Here is a 12593-nt window from a genome sequence, read left to right as displayed (position 1 = left end):
AAAAAAAATAATCAACATCCATTAATGTTCAGACTTAACAATCCGCAACAAGCCTTTAAAAAACTGAAAACACAACAATAGCAGTAGCAGATAAACGAAGATTATGGAGTTTATGAAGAACCTTCTTCCAATAAGAACCTTATGAATAACAACAACAGCAGATGAATGCATATATGTACAATATTTGATGATGAAATGGAGGTTGAAGACGATAGAAAAAGGTGATATGCATTTTTTTTAGAGAGAGAGAGCAGCGTTATTGATGGGTTAGGTTTAGGTTTATTTGGGTATGATATGTTATTGATGGGTCGGGTACTAAATTGATTGAGTTGGATCTATATTTATTTGAACCGGATGAAAAAATAAGAGGGGAAATAAGTTGGCCACTGAAAAACCGACACGTGACACTCTGTTATGCTCAAGGGCATATTTGGCCCAAATTATAACAATAAGGATATAATTGGCCCTAAAGTATAACGAAGGGCATGGATGAACTATTTTTCGAAGTTCAAGGGTAATTTTGACCTTTTTCCGTAAAAAATATTTTCTCAAAGTTGTCCACATAATTTTTTTACATTGTATTTTTCTATTTTCTGAATAATAATAATAATAATGATAATAGAATTTCTATCTTTTCTCCAAAAAATTTATATAATAGACATTCCCCATAATACAAATATGATTATAACAAATATCTATATTTTTTCCCAATTTATTGACACTACTCAAAACATTTACTTTTTCACCAAAATTGACCTAACACCTTTATTCTTTAATATAAATATTTTATTTCTGAAAAATAAATATTTTTAATCTTTTAAAAATTTCGACCATATGTTTTTTTTTGTAAGAAATCAAATTATAAGAATCTAGTCTAGTTATATAAAATACTCTTATTCCACAGTTTCTTCTTCTTAATTTATGTTTATTAATTCTCACGTCACAACATGAGCTACCTCTTTATTTTCTCAATTTAATTCCCAGCAATTTTTCTTTCTTCTTTTTCTTAGATCTCAGAATAAATTCTTAAATTTTCTCCTTTTTTTTCCCTTGTTGAGGTTAAAAAATGGCCTCAATTTCTTCAAGTCCTCGAAGTGTAGAAGAGATCTTCAAAGATTACAGCGCTCGTCGTGTTGGAATAGTTCGTGCTTTAACTGATGGTACTTCATTTTAATGTTACTTTGTTATGATTTTTTTTCATTTGTTTTGTAATTCTTGATTAATTGTTTTGGGGTTTTCTCAGATGTGGATGAATTCTATAATCTTTGTGATCCAGGTAAATTTTCAGTTGAATTTACTTTGTGGGTTCTTGTAGATCGTGGATTATTGCTTTTGGTTACAGTGAAAAAGGTTGCCATTAAATATAATAATTTTTTTTAGCTATGGATGTGAAAAAATTGACATGCTTAATCTGAATATTTGATGCTAAATCTATAAGCTGCTATTTTAGTCCACAAAGTACAAAGTGAATTTTTGAAACTTTGTCTTATTGAAATATTTTGAGATTTTTTTAAAAAAAATTTGTCTGCATTTGCTTGATTGACCAGACACTGCAAAGATAATTGGTTCTCTTGGAAAAATCATATTTTTTTATAACATTCTCCAAAGTTTCTTAGCAAAAATGGTTCTATTAAAGAAAATATACTTTTTCGAAACATTCTTAACAAGGTGAATTTGAACAAAATGAAAATTTTAGTTTAAAGAAAGTTTTAACTAGACCTGTTGTGACTTGTCTTGACATGTTCTGTTTTTATGCTTTTTGTTTCTGTTAAAATGTGTCACTACTTGGGTGTAGAGAAGGAAAATTTGTGTCTGTATGGACATCCAAGTGAAACTTGGGAGGTCAACCTACCTGCGGAGGAAGTTCCACCTGAGCTGCCAGAGCCAGCACTTGGGATAAATTTTGCTAGGGATGGAATGAATCGTAGGGATTGGCTTTCACTGGTTGCTGTTCACAGTGATTGTTGGTTGCTTTCTGTGGCTTTTTATTTTGGAGCTCGTCTTAACCGAAATGAAAGGTACTATTTTGTTTGTTATTAATTAAGATAAATCAACATATATTGAATTGGAGTACTTTAAGAAAATGTGGGATCTCTCTCCACTATTTCTCTTGTGTTCTAGCTCATTGATATTTTCAGAACTCTAGATAGAGTTATGATTAGTTCTTTTTCACTATAGCCACCTCTGTCCTTTCCTGTATGTGGTTCTTGCTATGATGTTGATGTCTCATGAAAAAAGGGGATAACTTTTTGTCTGTATGTAAAGTTGCTAATTGGCTATAATTTGAACATTCTAGTTGTTGAGCAAGGCAATTTCAGTGTCCTGCAAAGCCATTGTAAGTGTCGAGTCAGTAATTATCTTGAATTTGTTCCACTTTTCTGGGTTTGTTGATAGAAATAGACCAAGAACTTCTTGTACATCTCATAGAGCACTTTCTCTTTTTGGAATTTTTAAGGAAAATATTAGAATGAAGACGGCTTTGTTTTTTGTTATGACTTCATAGAGAAATCCTGTGAGAGAAAAATAGTCTTCTGCAGCCAATGTGTCTTAATTGTGTAATGGAGGTGAAGATTTAAGAAAGAGAAGGTGTTGTTTATCACTATCAAAATGAAGCAGCTAGCACACTAAACCAAGATCAATATAATGTCCAAATGGGATTGCATCTCATAATTAGTCTAGATTTATGTGAAAGCAGAACTTGTCCTGGAAATCTATAGTATTTGATATTGGCTCTCAAAAGGGAAAATGAATTTGAAAGATGGATCCTTAATTCTTGTTGCTCATATGATTATTATGCATGCCTTTGGGATCACACTGAAAACTAGTTATTTGAAGAGAAAAGACATAAAGACACCACTGAAGTTGTCCCATTTTTTCAAAAAGACCCCTTAACTTTGCGTATGTCCTATTACCCCACAAAACTATTTAATACCTTTGTAAATAGACCATTTTGACCCAACGTTTGTGAACATGCAGCTGGCGGGCGTGAACAACTTTTTTTTCTTCCCAGAACGAATCATTTCATTACTTTTTTATTTTTATTTTTCTTTCCTTTTTTAGTTTTTATTTTCTATTGAATTCTTTGTTTTTCCGATCTTCTTCAACGCGTTGATAGCGATTTCCGTCGTCGTATTTGATTTTTTTTAATAGAAATGATGAAAAGGTAATAAAAATGACCAAAAAAATAAAGAGGGAGATGGTTACTATTGATTACCATTTTATCTGGTGAAAAAGCATTTTCCGGCGAGAAAGAGATGCTTTTTGTACTACATTGGTAATAAATTTCGTCGTTGTTATTTAATTTTTTCGATAAAGATGATGAAAAGATAATAAAAAGTCAAAGGAAAAAATGAAGAGGGAGATGATCATTACTAGTCACCATTTTTCCGGCGAAAAAACATTTTCCGACGACAAATGCTTTAAATTTTTCCTCCACTTTTATGGTCTACTTCACTATTTTTTTTATCTATAATATTAATTAATGTGAACTTCTTAATTAATGTGTCATTAAGAAGAAATGAAGTTGATTGAAGAATAAGAGAACAGAAAAAAATGGAAGAGGGCTTGAATGTGGGGGGTGGGGGTGGAAGGTGAGAAAGAAGAAAGAAAGAAAATTGGGGGAGGGGCTGGAACGTGGGGGTGGGTAGGGTGGGAAAAAGTAAAAAAAAGTAAGAGAGAAAAACAATTAAAAAAAAACTTAAAATTTAAAATATATATATTTTAATTTAAATTAACACGTGTCACGTAATAACTGATGCGTGATAACACTTGCTTTTTAAAATCTGGGACTGGTCGAAAAATAATGTAATAATATCAGTTCAAAATTGTTTAGGAGGGTAATAGGACGCCCTCAAAGTTAAGGTGTCTTTTGAAAAAATGGGACAACTTCAATGGTGACTTTTATGTCTTTTCTCTTATTTGAATTATATTTAATCAAGAAACAATATTGTTGCTGTTTTCACCTTTTGGTAAATGTATGTGCTGGAGAACTGTCTAATTCTGCTTATGTTGTGATATGTGTTGGAAGGGCCTTATCTTAGTATATGGTGGCATTTATAGTGTGGGATAATACATCAAAACCCCTCCAAACTTGACAGCATAACTTACTTTAGTATTTTAACTACACGGGCGTTTAAATACCCCCCTTAACAACTTCAAGTGAATTAAATACCACCCTAAAGGGTGACATGGCAAAGCTTAAAGCGAGCGAAGACATTTTTTTAAAAAAACAATTATAAAATCATACACATGACATTTTTTATAGGTCAATATATAATTAATATTTTAAATATTATTTTTTTGATATATTAACTTTTATTAAATATATGTAAACTTTCTTATTGGCCACAATTTTGTTAAATCTTTTTCTTTCTTTATTCTTCCCCAATATAGCTTCTTCTCCATAGAAGCGTCATTTTTTCCTCCATCTTCATCTTCAACTCTACGATACCATCATCGAAATATCAATTACATTTTTGCTTTGAAATTTCAATTTCTCAAATTTGCCATTGATGAACATCTTGGTGAGAAATTAAGATACATTAATGGTGATTTATTTTTAAAGAAAGAAAGCCTCCATTCTTATTTGCTCATCTCATTTTGAGGGAAAAGAAAGAAAGGAAGAAGATAAGGAAAAAAGGGGGAGAAAAGAAAAGAGAAAGAAGAAAGAAGAAGAACAGTGAAGGAAAAAAATGGTGAAGAAGAAAGAAGAAAGAAGTGGGGTGGGTGGGGGTGGGGGTGGGGGTGGGGGAAAATTAAAATGGGCCATTTTTATATTTTGATTTTTAAAAATATATATTTTAATTAGTTAATTAGGATAAATTAATTTAAGATGTGTTAAAGAATAAATAAAATTAATGACGTGGTGCTGACATGGCAGTGATGTGGTGCTTACATGACGATGATGTGGCATGTGAGAGTGGTTTTCTGATCTCAGGGTGATATTTAATTGATTTCAAGGTCGTTAAGGGGGACATTTAAACACCTGTGTAGTTAAAGTACTAAAGTAAGTTATGCTACCAAGTTTGGGGGGGGGGTTGATGTATTTTCCCTTTATAGTGCATTTGCAATGGGGAAAATCAGCATGGGAGAGGCATGATTATTCTTTTTTCAGTTATAGATGGAATTGTTGGATAGTTATGCAACAATAACATACCGGTGTAATCCCCCACAAATGGGGCGAATTGAGATTACTAATGACGGATAGAGGTTGAGGGTAGAACATGTTCAGTGCCTCGCCCTTGTCTCCTTTGCCGTAGACTGAAAATGATAGGAATCCTATCGAGAAAGAAGAGGCATACGCATCACCTTTCGATCCATACGCTTAACTACTTACTAGCCTTCTACTCTAATTCTTGACTTTCAAACCTTTCTATCTATGGTCATGTACACAGTACGTTGAAGTTATGCTACGTCCTGTCTAATCTCCTCCCCCAGTTCTTTTTCGACTTATCTCTACCTCTTCTAACTCATGTTTCAGCCAATCTCTCACACCTCCTTACTAGCATATCCGCACATGAAGCACCTGCTCTTTACATGCCTAAATCATCTCAGCCTCGCTTCCCTCATCTTGTCTGCTACAGAGGCCACTCCACCTTACTCCGTAGAACATTTCTAACTATATCTCTCCTAGTATGCCCACACATCCATATGACCATCCTCATCTTCATCTTCTGAACGTGGACATTCTTGACTGGCTAGCACTTTGCCCCATACAACATAGATGGTCTAACAACCACGCTGCAGAACTTACCTTTAATCCTTGACGACACGTTGTTATTGCACACTACCTCAGAGGCAAGCCTCCATTTCACCCACCTCGCTCCAATATGATCTACGACATCATCATCAATCTCCCGATGTCCTTAAATTATTGATCCAAAATACTTGAAACTTCCTCTCTTGGGTATGACTTATACATCTATCTTCACTTCCACCTTCGCTTCAGGCATTACGTCACTGAACTTGCTCTCTAGGTAATCTGTTTTAGTCCTGCTTAACCAAAACCTGGAGACTTTGGGGCGTGTCTTCAAACTTTCAGCCTATCATTAACTTAACCACACGTCTCGTCAATCAATACGATGTCATCAGCGAATAACATACACCACGACACCTATCCATGAATATTTCATGTCAATTCGTCCGTCACAAAGGCAAATAGGAGCGGGCTAAGGGCTGACCCCTGGTGCAACCCCGTCATGATCAAAAAGTGTTCTGAGTCACCTATCACATTTTATCCAGGTCTTGGCTCCATTGTACATGCCCTTAATTTCCTTAATATAAGTCACAAGTACACCTTTAGACTCCAAACATCTCCAAAGACCTCCCTATGGACTTTATCGTGAGTCTTTTCCAAGTTAATGAATTCCATGTGTAAGTCTCTCTTCCCTGTACTGCTCCAACAATCTCCGTACAAGATGAAAGACTTTTATTGTTGATCACCCCGGCATGAATCCGAGTTAGTTCTTGGAGGTACACTCACCCCTCTTCATCCTCATCTTGGCCTCCCTCTCCTAGCCTTTCATAGTATGACTTAGAGGGTGTTTGGATTGGCTTTAATCTCTTTTTAACTTTTGAAAGTGTTTGACAAATCAAAAAAGTACTTACAATAAGTTAAAATTTACTTTAAAAAGCTAAAAGTTAAAAGTTGTCCCCTTACTTTTTTCTTTTGGCTTAAAAGCCATTTATGTTTGACCAACAATTTCACCTTTCCAATATTTTTTATAATTACTATATTATTTTCCTCCTACTTTTTTCTTTGCAATTTTTTTCTTTTTCTTGCTCTTTCTTTCTTCGTTTTTTCTCTTCTTGCTCTTTCTTTTCATCATTTTTTTTCCTTCTTGCTCTTTCTTTCTTTTTTTTCCTTCTAAATTATGTTCTCCTTCTTTTACTTTTTTACTTATAAATTATTGTGGTAAAGAAGAAATATAGTCATTACTATTTATAAATATAATTGAAAAAGTTTTCATCAAAAATATATATTTGAAAAAGTATCTCAAATTTTTCATGTGCTTTATCAAAATGATATATTTTAAAAATTAAAAATAACTTATACATATAAATTAACTTATATAATCAATTTATATTGAAGTTGAATTAAAATATAAATTAATTTTTATTCGATTTATTTTAGAAATAAAAGCTTATAATAATTAGCATTTTATAATGTTTAACAACTTTAAAGGTATTTCAGACATTTTCACAAAACAAAAGTGTTTGACAACACTTGTGTACCAAACACATCAACTACTTTTTTTCCCAGCTTAAGCACTTTTATCCAAACACGCAACTGCTTATCTTTAAAATATGTTTTAGCAGTTTAAAAGGGCTTTTGAGGAACTTTTTAAAAAGCCATTTTTTTCTAGCCAATCCAAATAGGCTTTTAGTAGTTTAAATTCCTGTAGTTGTTGCAATTCTCGCATAAGCATCTATCACACTTCCTAAGGAGTAAGTAATCTATCTATGTCTTAGCTACTGAACTATGGTATGTCACCAAATGCTCCTCCCTCTTCTGGAAGCTCGAGTTAGCTATGAGCAACACAAAAGCTTTCACAAATTCTAAAAGCGAAACTCCTTCATTTCTGTCCCCAAAGCCAAAACCGTCATGCACATCGTCATATCCTCTTAAATCCCTTTGTGACCATTAAAATCTCCTCCTTACAGTAGTTTCGGTCTGCGGGATACCTCTCACAACCTCGTGTAACTCCCTCCCGGAAGTGCTTTTTGACCTCCCTGCTCAACTGCATGTGGCACATATGCACTAATAATGTTGAAAGTAGGGGTGTTCACAATTTGGGTAAAAATCGATCCAAACCGAAAAACCAAACCAAATTGATCAAATAAATCGATTTTTTATTTGGTTTGATTTAGTTTTACATTTTTAAAAACCAATAATATTTGATTTGGTTTAGATTTTGTTCAAAAAACCCGAAGAAATAACCGAACCGAACCGACAAATTATATACATATTTTTTTATAATTATATATACATAATATATTATTTTTATGAACATTTTTTAATGCAAAAAATGAAGCTCACTAATTTAAAATAGTATGGTATAATGCATCTTTTATTTGTACAATCATATCATTAGTTTATACATTATTCAGTAAATTTATATTGTTTAGTACATTGGATTAGTTAACAATATAAGTAGGTAGTTAAACATAATTAAAGTTCTGGTATAAGAATTATAAGATCAAAAATGGTACGAAGATAATTTTTTTTGAATGAATTTATGTCTTTTTTTTTCTTTTGAAGGATCGTTTCTTTTATTTTTGTGTATGGTTAATAACCGAATAACCAAACCGAACCAAACCAAACCGAAACCGATAACATCCAAACTGATGGATGTATATTTTATTTAGTTTGGTTTGATTTTGAATAATTTTAAAACTGATTAAATTAGTTTGGTTTTGATTTTGACCAATAACCGACCCAAACCGACCCGTGAATACCCCTAGTTGAAAGTTATCCCTCTCAAAACTATGTTAAGGACCATATCCTATCAGTCACCCTCCTAACCTCTACCACAACCAAACTGATGGATGTATATTTTATTTGGTTTGGTTTGATTTTAATAATTTTAAAACCGATTAAATTAGTTTGGTTTTGGTTTTGACCAATAACCGACCCAAATCGACCCGTGAACATCCCTAGTTGAAAGTTATCCCTCCCAAAACTATCTTAATGACCATCATCCTATTTGGTTTGGTTTGATTTTAATAATTTTAAAACCGATTAAATTAGTTTGGTTTTGGTTTTGACCAATAACCGACCCAAATCGACCCGTGAACATCCCTAGTTGAAAGTTATCCCTCCCAAAACTATCTTAATGACCATCATCCTATCAGTCACCCTCCTAACCTCTACCACTTGTTCACCGAGCTCCCTGTCTACTAAAATGCCTATGCTATTCCTACTCTTCGAGTTTCCTAAGTACTACAACTTAAACCTGTCTACATCCCTAGCCTTGGTTCCTGTCCATTTGGTTTCCTGGACTAAAGCTACATTGATCTTCCTTTCTTAAGAATCTTCACCAACTCTATCGACTTCCCGTCAATGTCCCTATGTTCCAAGATCCAACTCTCAACCTAGAAGCTCCCTTTTTACCCTTACCCACCCCTACCCCTCGCACCCACCCCCAATCGAGGACATGACTTTAAACTTCCATTGAACCCCGACACCACCAATGCAGGTTATAACAATACTCAAGTGAAATAATCAGGGGTATCCTAAATTGACACTACAACAACTGAAGAGTTTAGAATTAAAGGAAAATCAGCGCAACTAACTGGCAAGAAACAAGAATTAAAAATAATCAGGAGTTAACCAAAATTGACACCAAAACAATCGCAGAATCCAGAATTAAAGGAAAAACAGTCCAACTAACAAGCAAGAAACACAAATATACATCATCAAGCCATCTAATAAAAACACCATGAATTTTTTAGGTGCCGGGGGACTGGGTTGAATTTTCTTGGATTATCTATAGTATCATCTAAAACGACCTGGGGAACGACTCCAGTAGCCCCGGCGGTGCTTTAGAGGGGAGACTGTACAAAATTAATTCAATCCACCTACTAAAAAAACACAAACTGTTTCAGAATAAACAAGCAAGGTTTCTCAGTGATACCGGATGCAAGAAAAAGTTTCATAAGCAATACGCAAATAGCAAAAAGATGCATGCAAAATGCGATGCTAGATAGGTGATTAATTCAAACTTAAATTATTCTTCTAATATTTATGGCCAGAGGAAGTTCTAATCAATGTGTGTAATATCTCACTATAATCCCATGTGCTCCCCGATAGTAACTGCTTTTTATAGTCCGGAACCGCTCCTGGCCTGCAGTATCCCAGATTTACAGCTTGATTGTCTTTCCATCCTGTTCCAGTCCTAATTTTGAAATAAACTCCAATGGTGCTAATCTAACTGTCAACATACGTATCATTGGTGAATCTGAGAAGAAGACTGTATTTGCTTACAGAATAACCGCCGATTAACAACAATTTGAACAAGTAATTGCTGCAGCCAAAAAAAAACAGTAAAAGTAATGGAAAAAATCATATGAATATTGCAGAATTTCGAACTAGTCGTTGCTCATGTTTGCTTCTTCTGTTTTTGGCTATGGAGAAAATAGGTTTTTTCTTCTTCTGAGAAGTGAGAGGATTTCCTGTTGGATAGCTATGCAGTTTTTTTTTTGTTTTGAAACGGGTAACTTGTGTGTGTGTGTGTGTGTGTGTGTGTGTATATATGTATATATATATATAAATGAACAAAACAGTGCCATTGGTTGTACTGAAGCCATATTTACTAACATGTCTCTAAGAAACTGAAGCTATTCTGACCATCTAAATGGAATCTAGCACATCAAGAAATTTTACAGTTTCTCCTGGGTAGGACTGTACACCAAAAAAACAAAAGAGCAAAATACAGTTCAATTTGATCTTTTGCACAAAATTGCTCAGATCTTCAAAACATTTGGAATTTCTCTCTTTCTAGATTGTCCACCAAATGCTAGCTGGGACAATTATCCATCTTTCACTATTCGTTTGCCTCAACTCTTGCTTCCTCCTAAGTAATACATCAGATATCTTACCCGCATTATCCAAGTGATGCCTCTTAAGATTAATGAAGGTTGTTCACAGTTGTTCTGTTAGCTTGCAATGAAGAAAACTATGCTGTCTCTGCTCTTTCACCACATAAATTACATCTGGGATAGAGAGACATACCTCTTTTCATCAAGTTTTCCAGGGTACGAGCAGCTTCTTTTGTTAAAAGCCATACAAAGCAAGCCACTTTATGTGGTATCTTTGTCTTCCAGATGTGCTTCCAAGGCCAATTCTCAACCTGTTGATTGATCTGATTCAATACTTTATAAGCTGAACTCACCTTGTATGAATCACTACTATGCCCATTCCACCAGAATCTATAAGCCCCTCCGGTATACCACCAAAAATTTCCCAAGTACTGTAAAATTCAGTCACCCTATTCAACTCCCAGTCATTGAGCATCCTTCTGAAGGTAAGATCCCAACCTTGTTTTGTCCACAGTTCTGTTGGGGTCTTTGCTGATGTTTCACTAGGTTAAAAATATCAGGAGTATTGATAGCTATGCATTGTTAGGACTGTCATTAAATGGTGACAGTGCTTGGTTTAAGCAAATAAATGGTTGCTCTGTTCTATCAGGTTAGTATTCTGCAGCTTGCACTTCATTTAATCTTGAAATGTGACAAATTATGTTCATCCAAAAGATGAGTTCTTCTTGAGTCTGTATGGTTGCAGATTTTTTCTAATGGGGCAGAGGGGATGCATTCTGTTGGTTGTATATATTTGTCTTGTTTGTTGAGTATTGAGGTTATAACATTTTTCTTGATTACATGTAATTCCATGTCCATCTACCAACCTTTTAGAGTCAATTGCACGAGTTCTGAAGTCCATCTTTGTAACGCTCCATCTACTAAGTACACAAACTTACTGCATAATGCTTCTTCATGTTTTTTTACTTCTTATCCACCTCTTTCACCATTCCACCATCTTCTTTTGTGGTGGATGTGTGGAGGCTTGCAAGAGGTGAAAAGAATCACAATTTAGTGTTACTGTACTTGCTAAATTGCTATTTGCAGACAATTTTCTTATTTGATTCTTTATAACTTTCACCTTGGAAGTCTTCACTTTGTGGTGTAGCTTTTTTGTGAGGAAGTTCTTGTCAGTCTGACTTTCCATACTTATTGGACAGGAAGCGTCTATTCAGCTTGATCAATGAGGTGCCGACTGTCTTTGAAGTTGTGACAGAAAGAAAGCCTATAAAAGATAAGCCCAGTGCAGATAGTGGGAGCAGATCACGCGGTAGTAGCATAAAGGTAGGGAAAACATCAAAGCAATTATGTTATCTTCCCTTTAATTTGTTGTTCATGAGTTTGTAGGTGCCCTTAGTATTAGAATGATTATCGCGAAATATCAGTAACACCGTGACCCTCTTATCAAGTTTATTTAGTTTCTCCTTAGAATGTCATGATCTACTATTTATGTGCTTGCTCACTCTCTGCTTTACTAAAGTCAATTTCCTCATTTTGTGCAGAGATCTAGTGATGGTCAGGTGAAAAGCACCCCAAAGCTGGAAGATGAAAGTTACCAGGAGGATGAAGAAGAACATGGTGAAACACTCTGTGGAAGCTGTGGTGGGAATTACAGTGCTGATGAATTTTGGATTGGCTGTGACATCTGTGAGAAGTGGTACCATGGCAAGTGTGTGAAGATAACACCTGCTAAAGCTGAGAGTATAAAGCAATACAAATGCCCTTCTTGTACCTTGAAGCGGAGCAGACAGTAGTTGTCTCATGCATCAGAGAGGGAGCGGCCATGAATCTTGTTTCTGGCCATTAACAGAGTAGTACAGCAAATATTACACCTGTAATGGACATGCTATTGTAATTTTTCTTTACCTACATTTGCTCAGAAAGAGGATGAAGTTTCTCTTATTTCCTTCATCCATATTAACACAATCTCAAAATATAGAAAGTCTCTTGATTTACTCTACTTTATCATGTTAAATTGTTTTTTCACAGTTATTTGTCAATGAATTACATAGTTT

General features: G+C 34.5%; 1 protein-coding gene across 1 annotated transcript; it reads left to right on the top strand.

Annotated features, from left to right (window-relative positions):
• The first annotated feature begins 945 nt into the window (after positions 1–945).
• LOC129882400 (PHD finger protein ALFIN-LIKE 1-like) lies at positions 946–12538 on the top strand. The gene is made up of 5 exons (XM_055956673.1): positions 946–1160; positions 1244–1276; positions 1796–2018; positions 11739–11862; positions 12081–12538. The coding sequence occupies exons 1-5, from the start codon at positions 1067–1069 to the stop codon at positions 12330–12332; spliced, it is 726 nt and encodes a 241-aa protein (XP_055812648.1). The 5' UTR covers positions 946–1066; the 3' UTR covers positions 12333–12538.
• Positions 12539–12593: the final 55 nt, after the last annotated feature.

This window comes from Solanum dulcamara, chromosome 3 (assembly GCF_947179165.1).
Source record: "Solanum dulcamara chromosome 3, daSolDulc1.2, whole genome shotgun sequence".
Lineage (NCBI taxonomy): Eukaryota > Viridiplantae > Streptophyta > Magnoliopsida > Solanales > Solanaceae > Solanum > Solanum dulcamara.
This window is presented reverse-complemented; position numbering and strand designations above follow the sequence as displayed.

Excerpts from the sequence above, each read along its gene's own strand:
- LOC129882400 (XM_055956673.1), top strand. The coding sequence starts at position 1,067 with ATGGCCTCAATTTCTTCAAGTCCTCGAAGTGTAGAAGAGATCTTCAAA. Across the intron at positions 1,161-1,243 it reads AGTTCGTGCTTTAACTGATG|ATGTGGATGAATTCTATAAT; the intron begins GTACTTCATTTT and ends GGGTTTTCTCAG. Across the intron at positions 11,863-12,080 it reads CACGCGGTAGTAGCATAAAG|AGATCTAGTGATGGTCAGGT; the intron begins GTAGGGAAAACA and ends CATTTTGTGCAG.